At 48.0% G+C, this 23,506-nt stretch overlaps 1 protein-coding gene across 9 annotated transcripts in view; it reads right to left on the bottom strand.

Moving 5' to 3' along the window:
• LOC144670054 (amyloid-beta A4 precursor protein-binding family A member 2-like) overlaps positions 1-23,506 on the bottom strand; it is a 65,350-nt gene that overhangs the window by 24,999 nt on the left and 16,845 nt on the right. For 3 of the 9 annotated variants that reach the window (XM_078532418.1, XM_078532414.1, XM_078532417.1), the window contains exons 2-9: positions 14,158-15,104; positions 9,655-9,735; positions 8,948-8,987; positions 8,036-8,181; positions 6,042-6,077; positions 5,707-5,793; positions 3,993-4,178; positions 1,385-1,564 (exon numbers count right to left, since the gene is read on the bottom strand). In XM_078532418.1, the coding sequence (XP_078388544.1) occupies positions 1,385-1,564; positions 3,993-4,178; positions 5,707-5,793; positions 6,042-6,077; positions 8,036-8,181; positions 8,948-8,987; positions 9,655-9,735; positions 14,158-15,036 (1,635 nt within the window). In that variant the 5' untranslated portion in view covers positions 15,037-15,104. Of the gene's footprint in view, positions 1-1,384; positions 1,565-3,992; positions 4,179-5,706; positions 5,794-6,041; positions 6,078-8,035; positions 8,182-8,947; positions 8,988-9,654; positions 9,736-14,157; positions 15,110-20,245; positions 20,356-23,506 lie in introns of all 9 variants that reach the window. The other 6 variants (XM_078532416.1, XM_078532413.1, XM_078532419.1 and 3 more) reach the window with 5 other exon arrangements.

The following is a 23,506-nucleotide window of genomic DNA, read 5'->3' as shown; positions in this document are numbered from 1 at the left end:
TATCTCCAATGGGTATAACTCCAACCTGTTCAACATTTCCTCACTAGATCAGCCCCTCACCCAAGTAATGAGCCCAGCAAACCTTCTCTAAACTGTTTCTAAAGCAATTACAGCTTTATTTAAATAAGGAGATCAAAACTGACACACAATACTCCAGATTTGCTCTGACCCAGGTCCTGTACAGCTGTGGTAAAACGTCCCTGCTTTTAGATTCCATTCCTCTTGCAGTAGACGCCGACATTCCATTTGCCTCCCTAATCATTTGCTGTACCTGCAAACTAACTTTAATGGGCAGAACATTGCGTCGTTGGGCAGCGTGCTGCCCGGCCCCGAATGAGCATAAAACGATGCGCGATGATGTCAGGTGAGCGTCCCGACGTCATCGCACACTCGCGCGATATTTCGGTCAGCAGCGCGGCTGCCAACAATCAACAACAGGCCCTATTAAGGCCATTACTGTCCTAATTAAACGAAACTTTTCGCTACCTGTCCGACTTCACAGGTGGGCGGGGGCAGGCGAAAAGGCCAAGCGGCCTTTGGATTTTTTGGTGAAACCTCATCCACGGGCGGGATGAGGTTTCGATCCGTGATTTTTTTTAAAATTTATAAATTTCCAAACGAATATGTAACATGTCCCTGCTCATGTGACAGAGTCACACGGTGGGGGGGGTGGATGTTATTAAAATAGATAAGGAATTTAAAAATGTTATGTTCAAAAAGCTTCAGCTCCCCAGGGAGCTTTTACTGCACGTACCCGCGCGCATGCATGAACTTCCGTCCTCCCCCTCCCCCCTACCCCCGCCACACCACACACACACACACACACACACAGAGGCAACACTGAGCGCCACAGCGTGAGATTCACGCTAACTGGCCGTTAACTGGCCAGCCAGCGTGAAATGGCTGTCGCAGCCCGATCGCGGGCGGCGGTCCAGTTCGCGGCCGCTCCCACTCACCCCTGCCGAGCCCACCCGACGGTCGGAAAATCCTGGCCCACGTGATTCGTGTACCAGGACACGCAGATCCCTCTGTACCACCGAGTTCTGCAACCTTTCCATTGAATTAACCTGCTGCTTTTTTATTCTTCCTGCCAAAGTGAACAAGTTCACATTCTCCCACGTTATACTCCATCTGCCAAATTATTGTCCACTCACTTAACCTCTCCATATCTCTCTGCAGACTCTTTACCTCCTCTTGACAACTTACCTTCCTACCTATCTTGGCAAATCAGTTGGAAAATTTAGCTACCATTCATTTGGTCCCCTGGAGTGTGTATTTGAGGCGGGGGAAGTGTGTGTGTACTGGGCGAGGGAGGGGAAAATGTGTAGGTGGAGGGTGGGAGAGGGGTTGGGTGTGACACATGAACCGAGCATGAATGACTCACCTCTTTACAATTGGCAGAGTTGGAGAAATGGACGAGATCGTCGTTGTACATTTCCTGCGTATTGATGATGTCACTGTACTCCTTCTGACTCAGGTCCTCAGGGTTAATCCCATTGGCTCGCAGAAACTCTTGGTAGGCAACACTAAACGCCTGTCCAATGGACTGGGCTATCAGTTGTGCCTGCACGGGTACAAGGCACATTACTGAAAACACCAACACAATAGTTAAATATCTCACAGGCTCAGTAAGTGATGAGTGCTTGTCTGATGCTGTACTGAGTCACAGAGGGCAGAAGGAGCAGCCTCAATCCCTGGTCCTTATTCACTCAACAATTAATAAAATATTCAATACTGACGAGCAGCGTGAAATTATACCCAGAATTGACCCACTGGTAAGAAACGGGCTGTCTCCCTGAGTGATCAGCTGTTCACAGTCTTCCATGTGGCCTGTTGTTGTTCTGTAAAATCAACCAGAATTCCAGGTCCCCACCACTGTCCACGTGAATGGAGCCCAGGTACCTAGTGGGGTGAACAGGCCATACATACAAACATACAAATTAGGAGCAGGAGTCGGCAACTCAGCCCTTCGAGCCTGCTCTGCCATTCAATAAGAATCATGGCTGATCCAATTTTAACCTCAACTGCACATTCCTGCATACTCCCTTGCTATCTACCTCCGTCTTAAAAATATTCAAAGTCTCTGCTTCCACCGCCTTTTGAGGAAGAGAGTTCCAAAGACTCACCACTCTCTGAGAGAGAAAAAAACTTCTCCTCATCTCCGTCTTAAGTGGGTGACCCCTTATTTTTAAACAGTGACCCCAAGTTCTAGATTCTCCCACAAGAAGAAACATCCTCTTCACATCAACCCTGTCAAGACCCCTCAGGATCTTAAATGTTTCAATCAAGTTGTCTCTTACTCTTCTAAACTCCAGTGGATACAAGCCTAGCCTGCCCAACCTTTCCTTATAAGAAAACCTATAAGGTATTAGTCTAGTAAACCTTCTCCGAACTGCTTCCAATTAATTTACATCCTTTCTTAAATAAGGAGACCAATGCTGTACACAGTACTCCAGTGGTCTCACCAATGCCCCATATAACTGAAGCATAACCTCCTTACTTTTGTATTCAATTCCCCTCACAATAAATGATAACATTCTATTCACAGAGTCACAGTGCAGAAGAGGCCCTTCAGCCCATCGAGTCTGCACCAACACGTGAGAAATACCCGACCTACCTACCAAATCCCATTTACCAGCACTTGGCCCATAGCCTTGAATGTTATGACGTGCCAAGTGCTCATCCAGATACTTTTTAAAGGATGTGAGGCAACCCGCCTCCACCACCCTCCCAGGCAGTGCATTCCAGACCGTCACCACCCTCTGGGTAAAAAAGTTTTTCCACACATCCCCCCTAAACCTCCTGCCCCTCACCTTGAACTTATGCCCCCTTGTGACTGACCCTTCAACTAAGGGGAACAGCTGCTTCCTATCCACCCTGTCCATGCCCCTCATAATCTTGTACTCCTCAATCAGGTCGCCCCTCAGTCTTCTCTGCTCCAACGAAAACAACCCAAGTCTATCCAGCCTCTCTTCATAACTTAAACGTTTCATCCCAGGCAACATCCTGGTGAATCTCCTCTGCACCCCCTCCAGTGCAATCACATCCTTCCTATAATGTGGCGACCAGAAATGCACACAGTACTCCAGCTGTGGCCTCACTCAGGTTCTATACAACTCCAACATGACCTCCCTACTTTTGTAATCTATGTCTCGATTGATAAAGACAAGTGTCCCAAATGCCTTTTTCACCACCCCACTAACATGCCCCTCTGCCTTAACTTTCCTTTACTTGCTGTACCTGCATACTAAGCTTTTGCGATTCACACACAAGGAAACCCATTTAAATAATATGCTTCTTTTTTATTTTTCCTGCCAAAGTGGACAATTTCACATTTTCCCACATTATACTCCATTTGCCAGATCTTTGCCCACTCACTTAACCTATCTATATCCTTTTGTAGCCTCCTTAAGTCCTCTTCATAACTTACTTTCCTACCTATCTTTGTATCATCAGCAAATTTAGCAACCATACCTTCGATCCCTTCATCCAAGTCATTTATATAAACTGTAAAAAGTTGAGGGCCCAGCACTGATCCCTGTGGCACACTACTTGTTACATCCCGCCAACCAGAAAATGACCCATTCATGCCAACACTCTACCTCCTGTTAGCCAGCCAATCTGTTATGTATGCCAATATGTTACCTCCTACACCATGAGCTTTTATTTCCCGCAATGATCTTTGATGTGGCACCTTATCAAATGCCTTCTGAAAATCTAGGTACAGGACATCCACTGGTTCTCCTTTATCCACAGCGCATGTTATTTCCTCAAAGAACTCCAATAAATTGGTGAAACGTTATTTCTCTTTCACAAGACCATGTTGACTCTGCCTGATTACCTTCAATTTATCGAAGTGCCCTATTGTCTTTAACTATCGACTCAAAGTATTTCTGCTGAGGCTGTGCAGTGCATTCACTGTCTGCTGAGCTGGAACCAAGCAACAGGCAGCTCATAAGGACACATTACAGGAAAAATATCTAAATACTCACATCCTCAGACTCAAAGACGTGACAGACCATCTTGTATTGTTTCTTGCCTTCCAAGCTCCCAGGTGTGCTCTCAATACAATCTTGGGAAGCTGCCCTTGGCACTCGTCTCCGAGCCATCAGAACAACAATGTTGCCGATATCTGCGATGTAGGATATTGTGCGCAATGCGTGGTCCATCATTGGCTCCTGGAACAGGAGGTACATCAAGGTTAGCAGCTGCTGACAGAACCACAGCTGTTTATCAACGGGGTTAGAGATATCAGAACTTCTGAATGCGCAGATCCAGAAACAGTGACCAATCCAGGAACTGGTGCTTATTCCTTTCATTATTTTTTACGTTGACGCAGATGTGGTGTCAGCTGTGATTCAGTGGGTAACGCCCTCTCCCATGAGTCAGAATGAGTTTCAACCCCAGTCCAGAGATTAGAGCAGAAGCTCCAGGCTAACACTTCAGTGCAGTATCAAGGGACTGCCACACTATTCAAGGGTCAGTACTGAGGGAGCACCGCACTGTGCGAGAGTCAGTACTGAGATAGCACCGTCTTGTCCCGAGGGTCAGTGCTGAGGGAGCGCTGCAACGTCCGAGGGGTCAGTACTGAGGGAGCACCGCACTGTCCAAGCATCAGTACTGAGGGAGCACTGCACCTTCCGAGGGTCAGTGCTGAGGGAGCGCCGCACCGTCCAAGGGGTCAGTACTGAGGGAGCACCGCACCGTCCAAGGGGTCAGTACTGAGGGAGCACCGCACTGTCCAAGCGTCAGTACTGAGGAAGCGCCGCACCACCTGAGGGTCAGTGCTGAGGGAGCGCCGCATTGTCTGAGGGTCAGTGCTGAGGGAGAGCCACACTGTCAGAGGGTCAGTGCTGAGGGAGCGCCGCACTGTCTGAGGGTCAGTGCTGAGGGAGAGCCACACTGTCAGAGGGTCAGTGCTGAGGGAGCGCCGCATTGTCTGAGGGTCAGTACTGAGGGAGTGCCGCACCGTCCGAGAGTCAGTACTGAGGGAGCGCCACGCTGTCCTAGCTTTTGTGCTGAGGGAGCGCCGCACTGTCCAAGGGTCAGGACCAACAGAGTGCCGCACTGTCAGAGGGGAAGTACTGTAGGAGCACCACACTGGCGGAGGTGTTATTGAGACGTTAAAGTGTCTGCTCTCCAAGGTGGATGTAAAAGATTCCATGTCGGTATAAAAAGAGCAGTGGAGTTTTCCTGGTATCCTGGACTGATACTTAGCCCCCAGATAACATCTAAAAACAAATTCTTCACCTTTCTCATGCTGCTGTTTGTGGGATCCGTTCGCATTGGCGGCTATGTTTTCTCTATTCCACCATGACTACACTTCAAAGTACTTGATTGACTGATATTTGGAGCATTCTGGAGGTCCTGAAAGGTGCTATAGACATACAAACTTTTATTTTGCTTATTAACTCTTCCTTAACCAGGCTGATTTCTTGTCACCACAGGTTTCCTTGCGCAATGCCTGTGACTGCAAACAAGATTTCTGCTCCCCACTTTTCCAATAAATGTAACGAAGGAGCTGAACCCCCCTCAGTGCTCGCTCAGTTTAAACTGCAAACTGGAATCAGCAGCGAGGAGCTCAGAGCCCTGGAGTGTTCCATTATCGTCTTGCCAGCCTGCCCACCGATCCTTCTTTTTCTTTCCCCCACGCCCAAATCTACCATTACTGGGGTGAGGTACCGGGTCTCCCACACATACTGTTACCTGCGAGTCCGCATTCAGAACTTTTATCCTCTGAGTGGAGATGAAGAGATCCACTTCTGTCATTGGCTGAGAATCTCCATCGGAACCCTGAAAGAAAGAGGTTGACAGGGTCATTGCTAAAGTCTGCCTGGAAATCCAGTCCACTAACCGGGACTGTGGCTGACAGTGATTCAGTCGCCAGTTACGCGTCTCCGTTGAGTTTGGTATCCATTGAACTAAACGTATAATGTCACACGCAATTAAGTTGTCTGTGTCATTGTCCCATTAAAACAATAAGCATAGATCAAATAATCGTCACAGGATACAGGGAAGGCTCCTGCAGGTTGGTTACTTACCCCTTTCTTCTTGGTCTTTGATGTTTTCTGCACCCTCTGAAGGCCAACAAAATATTTTTAAAATGTTAGACGCTGGAGGTGGCACAATAGATACTGACACACAACATCTACCCAGTCACTATGCACTGTTGGGTGGGGGTGGGGAGGCAAAGCGAGGAGGGAAGGGGGACACAATTACACAGTGCACTGTCATCTCACATTTTCACTGCCACAACATAGCTGTTTGATTCCGAGCCATAGCACTAACAATTGGCCTCAATACTTCCTGCTCCTGAATGTCTGGATTGTGTGTGCGTGGACATTGGGTTAGGAAAGGCTCAGGACCGAGGCCTGTGAGGCCCTCCAAGATCAAATACCCAGCAGGCACTCGATCTCAAAGTTCACACAGGAATGTCCAAAGAGCAGCTGAATCTCAGTGTCCGTGGAACCAGCTCCTAGAGATGGTGGGCGACAGTGGGATTACGAGATGTTATTTATAGCAGGGACTCTGAAATAGGAGCAGAAGGACACCATTTAGCCCTTGGGACCATTCCACTGCCATTCAATGAGGTCCAGATTGATCTACGACCTAAATCCATATTCCTTAAAATCTTTGGTTAACAAAAATCTTTCAATATCAGAAATAAAATTAACAATTGACCTCACCAATTGTCATATGCAGAAGAGAGTTTCAAACTTCTACCACTTTGTGTGTAGAACTGTTTCCTAACATCACACCTGGAAGGCCTGGATGTAGTCTTTAGATTATTGCCCCTAGTCCTCGACTTCCCCAGCCAGCAGAAATAGTTTCTCTCTCTCTGTCCTCCTTAATACCTTGAAAACTTTGATCAAATTAGACCTTAAACTTCTGCATTTCAGCAAATATAATCTTTGTTTGTCTAATCTTCATAATTTAACCCTAAGAATCTAGGTGTCATTCTGGCAAATTAACGCTGTACTTCCTCACAGGCCAATATATCATTTCTAAGATGTGGTGCCCAGAATTGCTCTCAGTGCTCTTGGTATGGTTTAACTAGGACTTTGCAAAGATAAAGCATGACATCTACCCTCTTCTAGTCCACTAAATATAAAGGCCAGTATTCTACTATCCTTTTTGATTATTTTCTGTATTTGTTCATCGCAGTTTAATGAGCTAAGGACCTGGAACAACAAGTCTCTTTGGTCCTCCACTGTTTCGAGTTTTTCACTCTTGGGAAATCTCCAGTTTTATCTTTTTTAGGTTCAAAATGGATGACCTATCATTAGCCGACACTGAAATCCAGTTGCCACGGTTTTCCCCATTCATTTAACCTATCAATATCTCTTGCAATTTTATGCTTCCTTCTACACTGCTTACAGTGCCTTCTCTCTTTGTATCATCAGCAAATTTGGATATGCAGTTTTCAATCTCATCATCTGAGTCCTTACAAATAATAGTGCGTGGCTGAGGCCCCAGTACAGACCCTTGCAGGAGACCACAAGCCACATGCTGCCAGTTAGAGTATCTGTTCATTATCTCTACTCTGTCTCTTGTCACTCAGCCAATTTCCCAACCAGGTCAATAATTTGCCTTCAATTCTGTGAACTTCAACTTTAACTAACTGACTGTTATGAGGGGCTTCATCAAATGACTTTGTTAAGTCCTTATTATTAATGTCCATGGACATTCTCATGTCACTTCATCAAAAAATTCAATCAGATTCATGAGGGATGACTTACCCTTCTGTTCTCAGAGCTGAAAATTTTCAAGTTATTCAGTCACTTTATCCTTAGCTACAGAATCTAGTCATTACCCAACAAAAGAGGTTAAGCTAACTGGCCTATAATTCCCTGGTTTCCCTCTCTCAATGAGGCTTGTAAATATTAGTGATGGTTACAGCGCTTTTGTGCAGTTCCTTTGCTACTTTGACAATGCATCAGTTTGTTTCTAAACTAACATTCACACAGGTCATAGCAATATCTGCAGAATGACAGAATTTGAACAGCAGTGAAATAAGCTGAGTTAAACAAGATACCTTGATGCGACCCACAGCCTCCTGGGCCTGCATCATGCGGATGTTTTTGGAGGGGTTTCGCTCAGATAATAGCTGTGTGGAACCCAGGTAATTGGCTGCAAAAATGATCCCATCAATCAGATCCTCAGGCTCACAGGGACCTGGAACTTAACCAAAAACAGCACAGAATCAAAGCTCAAGAAACACCCTGAGGCCCCCCTGCAAGTGACAAGGGCAGCGAACACTTCAATTACAAGCAGACACCAAGTCAAGCGAAAATATGAAACATCACTAGTAGAACATAGAGGGCTCAAGTGGCGATTGTAGCACAGTGTATCAGTCTCCGAGCATCTATCAGTCTCCCAGTATCGATTACTGGCTTGAGTCAGGTCTCAGGACATGCTTGTGCTGCTGGCTGGTCAGTATGAGCCTCTGTATATTAATATCTGTTATTGATATTTATTATATCCAAGTATATCTCTCCCTTAACTCACAGGCAGCTCAGGACAAGGCTTTACACAGGATTACATAGGATATAAGGTCCAGAAACAGGCCATTTGGCCCAACCACTCCCTGCTGGTGTTTCTGCTCCGCTTGAGCCTCCTCTCATCTTTCCTCATCTAAACCTATCATCATAACACTCTATTCCCTTCTCCCTTTTCTATGTTTGGTGATGTGGTCCTGGGGATACACCAGGCAGTGGGTTGGAATAACATCAAATTAAGCAAAATTTAGCAACATCTCGTCACACACCAGATGCAAAACATTTAATTACGTAGACCACTTGCTGATGTTATATTATGTATTATTGACAATGAGAAACTTCAACTAAACTATTTTTGCTGCACTGCATGGCCCTTTAATAAGGTTTCCCGCTCCGGGCAGCCCGATTGACCAGTCATTTCCATCTGGCAATATTTGAGAAGTACTCACCATCCACAAAGTTGGGAAAGGCTGATGGTTTCTTTGTTTGCTGAAAGAGAAACCAGACATTAGCAGCTGCCCTCCCCCACAGCACCACACTAACCAACTGCAACTCAACAAACAACGTGCTCTACGCGGACACACCCAGCACAGCCTGACTTTAAATTCAACCCCCACGATGACGTGAATACGAAACTGGATCTGGTAAACTCACTATCTAGTCAGTTAGACAGATGGATGGTCAGACAGATAGATAGATGGTCAATAGGATGGCTCATGATATAGATGAATAGACATATGCACTGACAGATACAGACGTTGACTCTCACTAGCGTACAGGCACTGGATGCCAGCTGGCTCATCCAAATTGCCAATTTTCATGTGTGAATGAAGGTGGTGGGTATCAGAAGGACATTAAAGTCCATGAAAACATTTCAGCCATGTCTGACACCCCTGCTCCTTCCGTTTGGAGTCACTGGATAGTGATCAGGAGCACAAGTCCTGGCTGATTTTTTTCCCTGCCTCACCCTGTGGGGTGCAACCAATCGTAGCAGCCCAAACACCACCTCTCCTCCAACAGATTCCAGCTGATTCTGTATAGACTGCGATCGCTCCCAGTCTGCCAGCCCAGCACCACACTAGATGGTTCATTTTTCCACAGAGCCACGAGCATTGCATTAAAGGATAAAGGTCCACAGTAAAGGAGCTGAACTTACCTCAGAAAGATAGTTATTGTTAACCGGGCCATTGAGGTCGGAGCGCTGCTGTTTCCGGGGCTGCTCTATGTCAGGAGTTACCTAACGACAAAGAAATAACTTTTTACAACTGGTTTTTCCAATTATCTCCCTCCTCTCTATCTGACCATCCATCAGTCAGTGAGTTCATATATCACTCAATGTCGATCTATAACCTTACATCTGTCAGTCCTTTCATCCAACTATTTTAGTCTCTATCTCCCTCCTCCTCTCACTGTCTCATCATCCATCCATTTATCTATCCAGCTATTTATCATCTATCGATGTGACCATATATTTGTGTACACTGTCCGCATCAAACACTCCCAGGACAGGCGCAGCACGGGGTTAGATACAGAGTAAAGCTCCCTCTGCACTGTCCCCATCAAACACTCCCAGGACAGGCGCAGCATGGGGTTAGATACAGAGTAAAGCTCCCTCTACACTGTCCCCATCAAACACTCCCAGGGCAGGTACAGCACGGGGTTAGATACAGAGTAAGGTTCTCTCTACACTGTCCCCATCAAACACTCCCAGGGCAGGTACAGCACGAGGTTAGATACAGAGTAAAGTTCTCTCTACACTGTCCCCATCAAACACTCCCAGGGCAGGTGCAACATGAGGTTAGGTACAGAGTAAAACTGCCTTGAGATTTTTGCATCTATGTTGCTGCTAACATGAGAAGATTGCCCCTGCTGAATCAGCCTTCCGTGGGACCCTTGGCTCAGTGTTAACATTTGGAACTGTCTTGTGCTAAAATCAGCATGTTTAGGTCAAATCTGAGCGTTCCCTCTCAGTGTTGGGCAGGGGTGAAGATCAATGGGGGTGAGAAAGCGCAGTGCTGAGACCACCAAAGGACGCATTTCCACATTCTGTTCTACAAAGTGAGTTGTACTGAACTATCATGTCCAATCCTTTCCAAAAACTGCTTCGAGACACCCTGGAAGCAGCTATTTGACATGAATGGGAACAGTGAAATGTGAGGAATGATGCCCACTAATGTCACAGGAGGAAGTGGTGAGGGAAACGGCAGCAATTGACCGAGGATTTGAACACATTCAACTGGACAATAAGACAAGACAGAGGGATGGAGGGAGTGCCACATAACCTCTCTTTAAATATCTGGAATCACAGGGCAACCCAGCAGCATTTGCTGGCACTCTAAATGTTACAGAGGACAGGATGAATGTTTAAAATATTAATTATGCTCCAGATTTTATAAATATTACTGATATATTTTAAAGCTGTTCTTATTTCAAAAAGCTATTAATAGCACCAATTTGCTAAACTATCCATTCTCTCTGAAATGCACAAACTCCAACTTAATATATTAAGGAACTTCAATCATTTTATAACTGCCATAAATAATTATAAAGACATGAGGAACTTCACTTCTTTAAATACATCACAGGTGGAACTGTGTTACCATGGCAACCTCAGGGGCCCCAATAAATTTAGTTTCTCCCTTGGTTAACTATTTCCAATTTGGCAGTGTCCTGACCTCTGAGCCCCACAGCTGAGAGCAGCTACAGAGCGACCAGCTCAGGGCAGCTACAGAGCGACCAGCTCAGGGCAGATACAGAGAGACCAGCTCAGGGCAGATACAGAGCGACCAGCTCAGGGCAGATACAGAGCGACCAGCTCAGGGCAGATACAGAGCGACCAGCTCAGGGCAGATACAGAGTGACCAGCTCAGGGCAGCTACAGAGCGACCAGCTCAGGGCAGCTACAGAGCGACCAGCTCAATGCAGATACAGAGCGACCAGCTCAGGGCAGGTACAGAGCGACCAGCTCAGGGCAGATACAGAGTGACCAGCTGAGAGCAGGTACAGAGTGACCAGCACAGGGCAGATACAGAGCGACCAGCTCAGGGCAGATAGAGCGACCAGCTCAGGGCAGATACAGAGCGACCAGCTCAGGGCAGATATAGAGCGACCAGCTCAGGGCAGATACAGAGCGACCAGCTCAGGGCAGATACAGAGTGACCAGCTGAGAGCAGGTACAGAGTGACCAGCTCAGGGCAGATACAGAGCGACCAGCTCAGGGCAGGTACAGAGCGACCAGCTCAGGGCAGATACAGAGCGACCAGCTCAGGGCAGCTACAGAGTGACCAGCTCAGGGCAGCTACAGAGCGACCAGCTAAGGGCAGGAACAGAACGACCATCTCAGGGCAGATACAGAGCGACCAGCTCAGGGCAGATACAGAGCGACCAGCTCAATGCAAATAGAGAGAGACCAGCTCAGGGCAGGTACAGAGTCACCAGCTCAGGGCAGCTACAGAGTGACCAGCTGAGAGCAGGTACAGAGCGACCAGCTCAGGGCAGATACAGAGCGACCAGCTCAATGCAAATAGAGAGAGACCAGCTCAGGGCAGGTACAGAGTCACCAGCTCAGGGCAGCTACAGAGTGACCAGCTGAGAGCAGGTACAGAGTGACCAGCTCAGGGCAGATACAGAGCGACCAGCTCAGGGCAGATACAGAGCGACCAGCTCAGGGCAGATACAGAGCGACCAGCTCAGGGCAGATACAGAGCGACCAGCTCAGGGCAGATACAGAGCGACCAGCTCAGGGCAGATACAGAGAGACCAGCTCAGGGCAGATACAGAGCGACCAGCTCAGGGCAGATACAGAGCGACCAGCTCAGGGCAGATACAGAGCGACCAGCTCAGGGCAGGTACAGAGCGACCAGCTCAGGGCAGGTACAGAGCGACCAGCTCAGGGCAGATACAGAGCGACCAGCTCAGGGCAGATACAGAGCGACCAGCTCAGGGCAGCTACAGAGCGACCAGCTCAGGGCAGGAACAGAGCGACCATCTCAGGGCAGGTACAGAGAGACCAGCTCAGGGCAGGTACAGAGTGACCAGCTGAGAGCAGGTACAGAGCGACCAGCACAGGGCAGATACAGGGCGACCAGCTCAGGGCAGATACAGAGCGACCAGCTCAGGGCAGATACAGAGCGACCAGCTCAGGGCAGATACAGAGCGACCAGCTCAGGGCAGATACAGAGCGACCAGTTCAGGGCAGATACAGAGCGACCAGCTCAGGACAGATATAGAGCGACCAGCTCAGGGCAGATACAGAGCGACCAGCTCAGGGCAGATACAGAGCGACCAGCTCAGGGCAGATACAGAGCGACCAGCTCAGGGCAGATACAGAGCGACCAGCTCAGGGCAGATACAGAGTGACCAGCTCAGGGCAGATACAGAGCGACCAGCTCAGGGAAGCTACAGAGCGACCAGCACAGGGCAGGTACAGAGCGACCAGCTCAGGGAAGCTACAGAGCGACCAGCTCAGGGCAGATACAGAGCGACCAGCTCAGGGAAGCTACAGAGCGACCAGCTCAGGGCAGATACAGAGCGACCAGCTCGGGGCAGATGCAGAGCGACCAGCTCAGGGCAGATACAGAGCGACCAGCTCCGGGCAGATACAGAGCGACCAGCTCCGGGCAGATACAGAGCGACCAGCTCCGGGCAGATACAGAGCGACCAGCTCAGGACAGATACAGAGCGACCAGCTCAGGACAGATACAGAGCGACCAGCTCAGGGCAGATACAGAGCGACAAGCTCAGAGCAGATACAGAGCGACCAGCTCAGGGCAGATACAGAGCGACCAGCTCAGAGCAGATACAGAGCGACCAGCTCAGGGCAGATACAGAGCGACTAGCTCAGGACAGATACAGAGCGACCAGCTCAGGGCAGATACAGAGCGACCAGCTCAGGGCAGATACAGAATGACCAGCTCAGGGCAGATACAGAATGACCAGTTCAGGGCAGATACAGAGCGACCAACTCAGGGCAGATACAGAGCGACCAGCTCAGGGCAGATACAGAGCGACCAGCTCAGGGCAGATACAGAGCGACCAGCTCAGGGCAGATACAGAGCGACCAGCTCAGGGCAGATACAGAGCGACCAGCTCAGGGCAGATACAGAGCGACCAGCTCAGGGCAGATACAGAGCGACCAGCTCAGGGCAGATACAGAGCGACCAGCTCAGGGCAGATACAGAGCGACCAGCTCAGGGCAGATAAAGAGCGACCAGCTCAGGGCAGATACAGAGCGACCAGCTCAGGGCAGATACAGAGCGACCAGCTCAGGGCAGGTACAGAGCGACCAGCTCAGGGCAGGTACAGAGCGACCAGCACAGGGCAGATACAGAGCGACCAGCTCTCCATTCCTCACCTTCTGCTGAGTTAATGGAGTCTGAGAAACTCATCAGCCAGGGTTCCTGCTCCTGATCCCTATTCAGTGCTCCCTGCAATGTGTGTGGATGTGGAGTGGCGTAGGATCCCACCTTCCACAGTTGAATAGCCTGCCAATACTATCTTGGCTCATACTGGATAAATGACAATTTAGGAGAGATACTGGAAAGTGAAGGGGCAAAGAGCAGCTCCAGGGGAAATTCCAGAGTAAACCAGAACATTCAGGGGAGGAGGAGATGAAATGATTTTTAGCTTGTGAGGAAGTGTTGATTGAGGCAATGTGTACCTGCTCGGAGTTCCATTGCTTGTGTTCCTCAGGGGCTCTCAGCCCCGGCTTCTCACTGAAAGGAGCCTCGTCACTTTTTCCATCACCGGGTGATGCCTGGCAGAGTCGGGGACGACCCTCCCCTCTCCCATGACAGCTGGCCAGGTTTCTGTCTAACTTCCCCTTCGCAGCCTCCTCCAGACTCTGCTCCCCAACACTGTTCAAGCTGCTCAGGCTCATGCTCATTTTGATTTCAGCTACAATCTGATCGATATCCTCCTCCGCTTCCTCTGCATCCACTTCCGATTTGCTGCCGTGGTGCCGGGACGTGGGAGGGGGCTGTGCCACGTGCTCAGAGGGAGAATACTCCCGAGGAGTTCCTTCACTGCTGCCAATTCCTTCACTGCTCATTTCTGCCTGGGCCACAGTACAGTCTGACTCCTCAGGCTGACCATCCCTGTCACAACCATGGTCTTCAGATTCTTCAGTCATCGCTTGGGAGAGCCCGTTAGATTCTGCCCAGGCCTCTTCTACAGCTTCCTGGCAGTCATCAGCTGCTGCTGCAGAGATAGCCTGAGTCCCATAGCCCCCTCCGATGCACCCCATGTCTTCCAGATAACTGTCTTCCTCAGGACAGTATCTGATATAATAAGTCACACCTTCCTCCTCCTCAGGCAGACCTTCATCATAATCTTCTTCTTCCTCAGACGTGTTGTTTACGTAGTCAGAGCTCGAGTCACCGTCCCCTGGGTTGTCACGGAGATCGGTATCCACGGCAATGGGACAGGGTTCCTTGCCATCCTCCTGCCAATCTTCAGAGGGTAGGTGTTTTGGTTCCTCCTGGCAGTGAGGGGGAGTGGAGCAAGGACCCACCCCAGGCTCCACCGAGCTACTCGCCATCGTCACCAGCTCTAGCCGGTTACAACTGCCGTCCCTTCACATTCCAGTCCTGGGTTCAGAGAGGTAATCTGCAGTAAAGAGAAGGGCATCAGTGCATAACAACAACAAAACATTAACACCTTTACAGAGTAAAACATGTAGTAAATAGGGATCCACCTGGAACACAATTATCAGCTGGTGCTTCATAACACAGGTCATTACGCGCCCTTTATAAATAATACTAATTTTCGGGGCCTCCACTACAGTCTTTCAGGGAAGGCAGCTTAATTCATCCCCTCAGCAACCAGCCAAACACCACTTTCGCAGTAATCTATGTTTATTCCTTGGTCTCCTTCAGGCACTGACTCTCACTGGGGTACGGGTCCCACACACACTGGCTCTCACTGGGGTACGGGTCCCACACACACTGACTCTCACTGGGGTACGGGTGCCACACACACTGGCTCTCACTGGGGTACGGGTCCCACACACACTGGCTCTCACTGGGGTACGGGTCCCACACACACTGACTCTCACTGGGGTACGGGTCCCACACACACTGGCTGTCACTGGGGTACGGGTCCCACACACACCGGCTCTCACTGGGGTATGGGTCCCACACACACTGGCTCTCACTGGGGTACGGGTCCCACACATACTGACTCTCACTGGGGTACGGGTCCCACACACACTGACTCTCACTGGGGTACGGGTCCCACACACACTGGCTGTCACTGGGGTACGGGTCCCACACACACCGGCTCTCACTGGGGTATGGGTCCCACACACACTGGCTCTCACTGGGGTATGGGTTCCACACACACTGGCTCTCACTGGGGAATGGGTTCCACACACACTGACTGTCATGAAGCTATTAATATATATATTATTGGAAAATATTTTTCCTTTAAAATATAGGTTTAGTCTGTGGGTGTGTCTTAATTGGATTAAAGCCAGCTAGTCTGGGTGCTTTGATATGTACTAGTTTTGAGATGTAAGAGAGGTAGAGTGCATTGCATTTTTTGAATAGAGCATTCAAGAAGTGGAGTGAAACCTGGCACCTAGCGAGCAGAGACCAAGCCATATGTTTATATTGGTAATAAAATTGGTACTATGAAAGGGGTTTTATTGTTAGAAGAGGTGGGTTCAAAGGGGCTGGCGATACAATGAGAATTGACATTCAATGAGCTGTGCTGGGTATAACTTCAGCAGTTTTGTGTGTGTGGGACAGAAACAATGCAAGATCAAAGCAGCTGTAAGCCTCCAACTGACTCCACAGCAATCAAAGTGAAAGGAACCTCATTTTGAACTCGTAAGGTGAAAATGCCTTGCCTGGTGTCTGCTTAAAAATCTATGGGTTGCTATTGCCTGAATGGAGATTAGCTTAGGAATTTGTTAAAAGTTATAATAGTAGTAATTTGTAGCCATGTATGTGTATTTAACTTGTGTAAATTAATAAAATTTTGTTTGACATAAAACCTCTCGAGAACTGGTGGTCTGATTCCTGAATTTAGAGTTGCATCTCAAACATACCACTTAAAGATATAGGTTATGACAGTTGTTTAAAGTTTCTCTCTGGGATTTTTAAATTGCTCAGCTTTGCCAAAAGGCTGTCTCATAACACTAACTCTCACTCGGTACAGGTCCCACTCACACTGATTCTCACTGGGGTGCGGGTTCCACACACACTGACACTCACTGGGGTACGGGCCCCACACACACTGACTCTCACTGGGGTACGGGTTCCACACACACTGACTCTCACCGGGGTACGGGTTCCACACACACTGACTCTCACTGGAGTACGGGTTCCACACACACTGACTCTCACTGGGGTACAGGCCCCACACACACTGACTCTCACTGGGGTACGGGTCCCACACACACTGACTCTCACTGGGGTACGGGTCCCACACACACTGACTCTCACTGGGGTACGGGTTCCACACACACTGACTCTCACCGGGGTACGGGTTCCACACACACTGACTCAGTCAGGTTTGCCCTGGGATTCTGGGTCAGATCGGTTTCTAAACCTCGGTCTCTCGGTTACAAAACAGATACTGGTTATAACCAGAGAGAATTCATTTGATCCTTTCACTGTCCAATCTCCAACTCAAGTCCTGCTTTTTTGTTAAACCGCTTCTTTTAGCTGCTGTTAAAATGTATTCTTTTCCATGTGAGCTCTGTCACTGGGTTTGAGGGTGGGCTGCATTTGTCTTGTTAGCAGGCTGCAGCCTTACATTTGCGGTTCAGATCACCCAGTCTGTTACTCAGACAATTACCTAGTACTCTCTTTCTAAAAATCTTCTTTCATGGGATGTGAACTTCTACACTTACACTTCCATGTATTATATTCCATCTGCCACCTGACCACCCATTCTGCTAGGCTATCTATAACCTGTTGCAGTTGAGTTTTTTTTTTATTCGTTCATGTGGGTGTCGCTGGCTAGGCCAGCATTTATTGCCCATCCCTAATTGCCCTTGTTCAGAGGACATTTAAGAGTCAACCACATTGCTGTTGGTTTGGAGTCACATGTAGGCCAGACATTAGTGAACCAGGTGGGTTTTTACGACAATCGGCAATGGTTTCATGGTGATCACCAGACTTTTAATTCAAATGCATTCAAAATTCACCGTCTACCATGGGGGGGGTGGATTCGAACCCAGGTCCCCAGAGCATTACCATGGGTCTCTGGGATACTAGTCCAGTGACAATACCACTATGTCACTGCCTCCCCTTCTCACCCTCACTGTTTGCCACACATCCAAGTTTAGTAGAATCTGGAAATTTTACTCTTCTCCAATATTCAAATCATTATTATATGTCCAATATATATATCTCCAATATATATGTCAAAAAGACCAGTGATCCCACCACTAACTCAAGGGAAACGCCACTGTGTACCATTCCTTAGTCTAAAAAACATTTATCAAGACTTACTGTTTTCTGTCCTTATTTTATCCATACTGACACTGACCCTCCTATTCTACGTGACTCAATTTTGTTAACCAGCCTTTCATGTGGTACATTATCAACATTTTCATTAAATCCATACAGCCAACATCCATCACATTCCCTTCAACCACCTTCTCTATCCTTTGTCAAAACATTCAATTTGATGAGTCAAACATGATCTGCCTTTTACAAATCTGTGCTGGCTGTCCTTAATTAACTCAAACCTCTCCTAGTACCAATTAATTAATTTTCCCTGATTTTTGTTTCTAAAACCTTACTCACCACTGATATTAAACCGACTGGCCTGTAGTTACTAGAAATGTTCTTAAACCCTTTCTTGAACAAGGGTATCACGTTTTGCCATTTTCCAATCTTCGGGATCTCCCCAACATCTCGGGGCGATTGGTAGATTATGGCAAGCCCTTCTGCTATCACCACCCCCACATCCTTTAGCAATCTAGGATGCAAACTTTCTAGACCGGGCGACTTACCCATCCTAAGCATAGCCAGCATGTCCAGTTCATTGTGCATGTTAATTTTCACTCCATCCACCACTTTTACCATCTCTGCTTCTAATGATATTTTACAGAATCCTCTTCCTTGGTAAACACTCAATACTCATTGAGCATTCTAGTCCTGCCCTGTGCCACAGCATATATCATCCTCTTTGCCCCTAATAGGCCCTATTCTGCCTCTTACTACCCATTTTCTATTTATGTGTACAAGTGTCCATCACTCTCTTCGGTCCAGAGCCCAGTCTAACACTGTCCAAAGCTACTGTCAAATATCTTCCACTGTCTACAGCTCCAGCACTGTGCCGCCGCCCAACTCAGCCCTGTCCCACGCCACCCTCCAGATTGGGACAGCTCCACCCAGTAACTTTCCTCCCTCCTCTGTTTTGCACAAGGGTATGTGTTGTATGTATGTATCCCCCTCAGTACTGACCCATCAATGGTGCAGCGCTCCCTTAGAACTGACCCTTTGACAGCGCAGCACTCCCTCAACACTGATCCTCCGTCAATGCAACGCTCCCTCAGTGCTGACCCTCCAATGGTGCAGCACTCCTTTAGAACTGCTCCTTCAACAGTGCAGCGCTCCCTCAGGACTGACACTCCGACAGTGCAGCACTCCCTCAGGACTGACCCTCCGACAGTGCAGCAGTCCCTCAATGCTGACCCTCCGATAGTGCAGCACTCCCTCAGTACTGACCCTCCGACAGTGCAATGCTCCTTCGGTACTGACCCTCGAATGGTGCAGCGCTCTCTTGATACTACCCCTCTGACAGTGCTGCGTTCCCTCAGTACTGACCCTGCCACAGCACAGAGCTCCCTCTGTACTGCATTCCCTCAGTGCTGTCCCTCTGACAATGCAGCGCTCCCTCCGTACTGCCCCTCCCACAACTCAGAACTCCCTCAGTACTGCTCCTCTGACGGTGCTGTATGCCCTCAGTACTGCCCCTCCAACAGTGCAGCACTCCCTCCGTAATGAACTTTTGACAGTGCAGTGCTCCTTCAGTACCGACATTCCAATGGTGCAGTGCTTCCTCAGTTCTGATCCTCTGACAGTGCAGCACTTCATTAGAACTGACCCTTCGACAGCGCTCTGTCAGTACTGCCCCTCCGATTGTGCAGCGCTCCCTCAGTACTGACCCTCTGACACTGCAGTGCTCCTTCAGTACAACCCCTGGTACAGTGCAGCACTCCCTCAGTAATGACCCTCTGACAGTGCAGCACTCCCTCAGCCCTGACCCTCCGACAGTGCAGTGTTCTCTCAGTTCTGCACTGAGTGTTCGGCTTGGATTCTGTCTCAGAATGGAGGAAGGGTGACAGTTGATGCAGCACTGTTCTCTGGCAAGGGCTAAGGGTGCTGATTCTGTACAATCCTCACTGCCTGGAATAATGAATCTTCAACCCAGCTGGTCACTATGGAAACAGAAATGTGGCATTGTTCCGTCTGTTGTACAGTCCAGAGCCAAAGGCGTGTAGTGAAGCTCCTCACTGAGTCTCACAGCGCCTCCATTTTTAGCCTGTCTAATGGCTGCAATTGTTGGGACAATGGTCGCACGGAGCTCTCGAATGCAGCTTAATTGTGGTCTCTAAGAGTCCCTCACTGCTCTCCTGTGACTGGGACCAGTGCTGTTCAGTGTGGAAGGGCAATCGAAGCACAATACCTGCCAACTGCGAGATCCATCAGTCCGTTAACTCTCACACACACACACACACACACACACACAAACGATATTCCACACAAAAAACATTCTTCACCTTCCAGCTCTTCCCGAACAGCTGGAACCCTGGGGGGCGGTGTCAGAGAGATTAACGTCCTGAAGGGAATACTGCTCCTGGATTGAGGGAAATTCTGGACAGTTCAGCACCGATTCCCTGTAAACAGCAGAAATTTCGTGACCACTGGCAGTCAGCAATATCTGCAGCTGGGCCCAAATGGGAGCCGTGATAAATAATTCATGGCCCTCGCTCTCAAACACATTTCATGACAAGCAGTTGTAAGGATTTCATTGTCAGTCTATAAAAAGGCTTACTTTAACATGCAGGCGTTGGAGAAACTGGACAGTTCGCTAACATCACTGAAACTGAACATTTCATTTCACCCAGACTCTAACCCCACTTCTCTCTTTTAGCTGTGCCAGGTTAGCTGCGCATTCGCAGATCTTTCTGTTTTTGTTCAGATGTCCTCTATTTCTGGCCCTTCTTTTAATCCCTTTGTTTAAAAAAAAATCTTGATGTTTATCAGAATAAAAGGCACAGAGTATGGATGCTACAGAAAATGTGCACAGTACAGACCCTGTCAGATGGAACAGTGGTTAGTGTGTGCATTAACAAGGGGCGCAGGAGCAAGAGGAACAGGGAGGCGGGCGGGGAAGAAAGAAACAGAAAAGATAGAAAACTCAGCCTCCAGTGTCAGCATGGCTCAGTTAGGAAATAGGAGGAGTAGGCCATTCAGCCCCTTGAGCCTGCTCCGCCACTTAACTAGATCGTGGCTGATCTTTTAACTCAACGCCATCTTCCTGCACTATCCCCGTATCCCTTAATGTCATTGGTACCTAGCCATCTATCGACCTCTGCTTTGAACATACTCAATGACTGAGCCTCCACAGCCCTCTGGGGTAGTGAATTCCAAACATTCACCACCTCTGGCTGAAGAAATTCAGCCACATCTCAGACCTAAATGGCCTGCCTCTTATTCTGAGACTGTGTCCCCTGGTTCTAGACCGCCCCAGCCAGGGGAAACATCCTTCCTGTATCTACCCTGTCGAGTCATGTAAGAATTTTGTACACTTCAATGAGATCACCTTTTATTCTTCTAAACTCTAGAGAATACAGGCCCAGTGTCCTCAATCTTTCCTCATTGGACAATCCGCCATCCCCAGGATTAGTCTGGTGAACCTTCGTTGCCCTCCCTCTATGGCCAGTATATCCTTCCTTGGGTAAGGTAAGTGCTCTCACCTCTGAGCCAGAAGTTTGTGTGTTCAAGTCCCACTCCAAGACTTGATCAGAAAAATCAAAGCAAACACGCCTGTGAAGTACTGAGGGGATGCAGCACTGTCAGAGGCGCCATCTTTCAGACGGAACATTAAACAGAGGCATGTCTTCCCTCTCAGGCGGTGGTAAAAGGCCCTATGGTCCTATTTTGAAGAAGAGCAGGGGAGTTCACCCTGGTGTCCTGGCCAATATTTATCCCTCAATCAATATAAAAACACATTGTCACATCGCTGTTTTTGGGATCTTGCTGTGTGCAAATTGACTGCTGCAGTTCCTGCGTTACAACAGTGGCTACATTTCAAAAGTACTTCATCGGCTGTAAAGTGCTTTGGGATGTTGTTGTGAAAATATCTCTTCTTCCCTCCCACAGTGTTTGCTGATGTGGAGTTGAGCAAAACCGCAGGTCTGGGATGGGTCTCACTCAACAGGAACGCCCAGAGAGTTTGTGCCGTGGAGTTCTAGCTCTGTGTCTGCCTCGTACTCCCATTTAATGAGGCTCCCTGTGGGTGTTATACCTTGGACACTTCTGTGTTTTAATCTAAAAGATACCCCTCTGTTCAAAGAGGCACATTTGTCTTGGAAATGCGTTTGCTAAGTTTTTGGAAAGGGGATGTTAAGGGCTGGGGAGGCAAAAGGCAAAGGTTATCTTTATCATGAACTAACTTTAGGAAATAAACGTCAGCCCCTTGTTAATCCTGATCAGGTACACTTCCTCTTTAACAGCTTCCATTCAGCCTTGCATGGAGACACAGTAATATTATCACAAAATCATAAATGGAACACAATTTCATAGAATTTTAAGCTTTATCCGGATTACTGACTAAAAGTACCAGAGACATTTGGAGATGTGCAGATACCAGGCTGTTACTACAGTAACAGTAGGTCAGAAAACTAAGAAATTGAATGTGGGGAGGAAAATCTCTCTTCCTCCCTCATCCTGCTCCAACCTTATTCGTTATTTTAGTGAATCGATTATGATTAATCTACTGGTTGTAAACCCAAGCATGGTGTCACCTTTCACTACTCCCCTGACCCAATTCTTCATATTTTGCCAATCTTTGGCATTGCCCTACATTGTGTGCCTTGACCCTTCACCTGGGTCACTCAGCCCCTTGAGCCTGTTCTGCCATTCTATTAAATAACGGGTGGTATCTATATTAACTTATTTACCAGCATTAGTCCTGTAAACTTTGATACCCTTACCCAACAAAAATCTATCAATCTCAGTCTTGAAAGCTCCAACTAAACCTCAGTTTGCATAGGTCTGACGTAAGGTTACAAACATTCGAATTAGGAGCAGGAGTAGGCCACTCGGCCCCTTGAGCCTGCTCTGCCATTCGATAAGATCATGGCTGATTTGATTGTAACCTCAACTCCACATTCCTGCCTACCCCCGATAACCTTTCACCCCCTTGCTTATCAAGAATCTATCTAGCTCTGCCTTAAAAGTACTCAAAGGCTTTGCTTCCACTGACTTTTGAGGAGGAGAGTTCCAAAGACTCTCAACCCTCAGAAAAAAATTCTCCTCAAATGTGTCTTAAATGGGCAACTCCTTATTTTTAAACAGTGAAATCTAGTTCTAGAGTCTCCCACAAGGGGAAACATCCTCTCCACGTCCACCCAGTCAAGGGCCCTCTCAGGATCTTATGTGTTTCAATCAAGTCACCTCTTACTCTTCTAAATTCCAGCAGATACAAACCTAGTCTGTCCAACCTTTCCCTATAAGACAACCTGCCCATTCCAGGTATTAGTCTGGTAAACCTCCTCTGAACTGCTTCCAACGCATTTACATCCTTCCTTAAATGAGAGCAATACTGTACACAGTACTCCAGAAGTGGTCTCATCAATGCTCCGCATAACTGAAGCATAACCTCCCTACTTTTGTATTCAATTCCCCTCGCAATAAATGATAACATTCTATTAGCTTTCCTAATTACTTGCTGTACCTGTATACTAACCTTCTGCAACTTGTGCGCTAGGACACCTAGATACCTCTGCATCTCAGAGCTCTGCAATCTCTCACCATTTAGAA

The sequence above is a fragment of the Cetorhinus maximus genome, chromosome 30, assembly GCF_964194155.1.
Source record: "Cetorhinus maximus chromosome 30, sCetMax3.hap1.1, whole genome shotgun sequence".
Taxonomy (NCBI): domain Eukaryota; kingdom Metazoa; phylum Chordata; class Chondrichthyes; order Lamniformes; family Cetorhinidae; genus Cetorhinus; species Cetorhinus maximus.
Note: the sequence above shows the minus strand (reverse complement) of the source record. Positions and strands in the feature narration are given on the sequence as shown.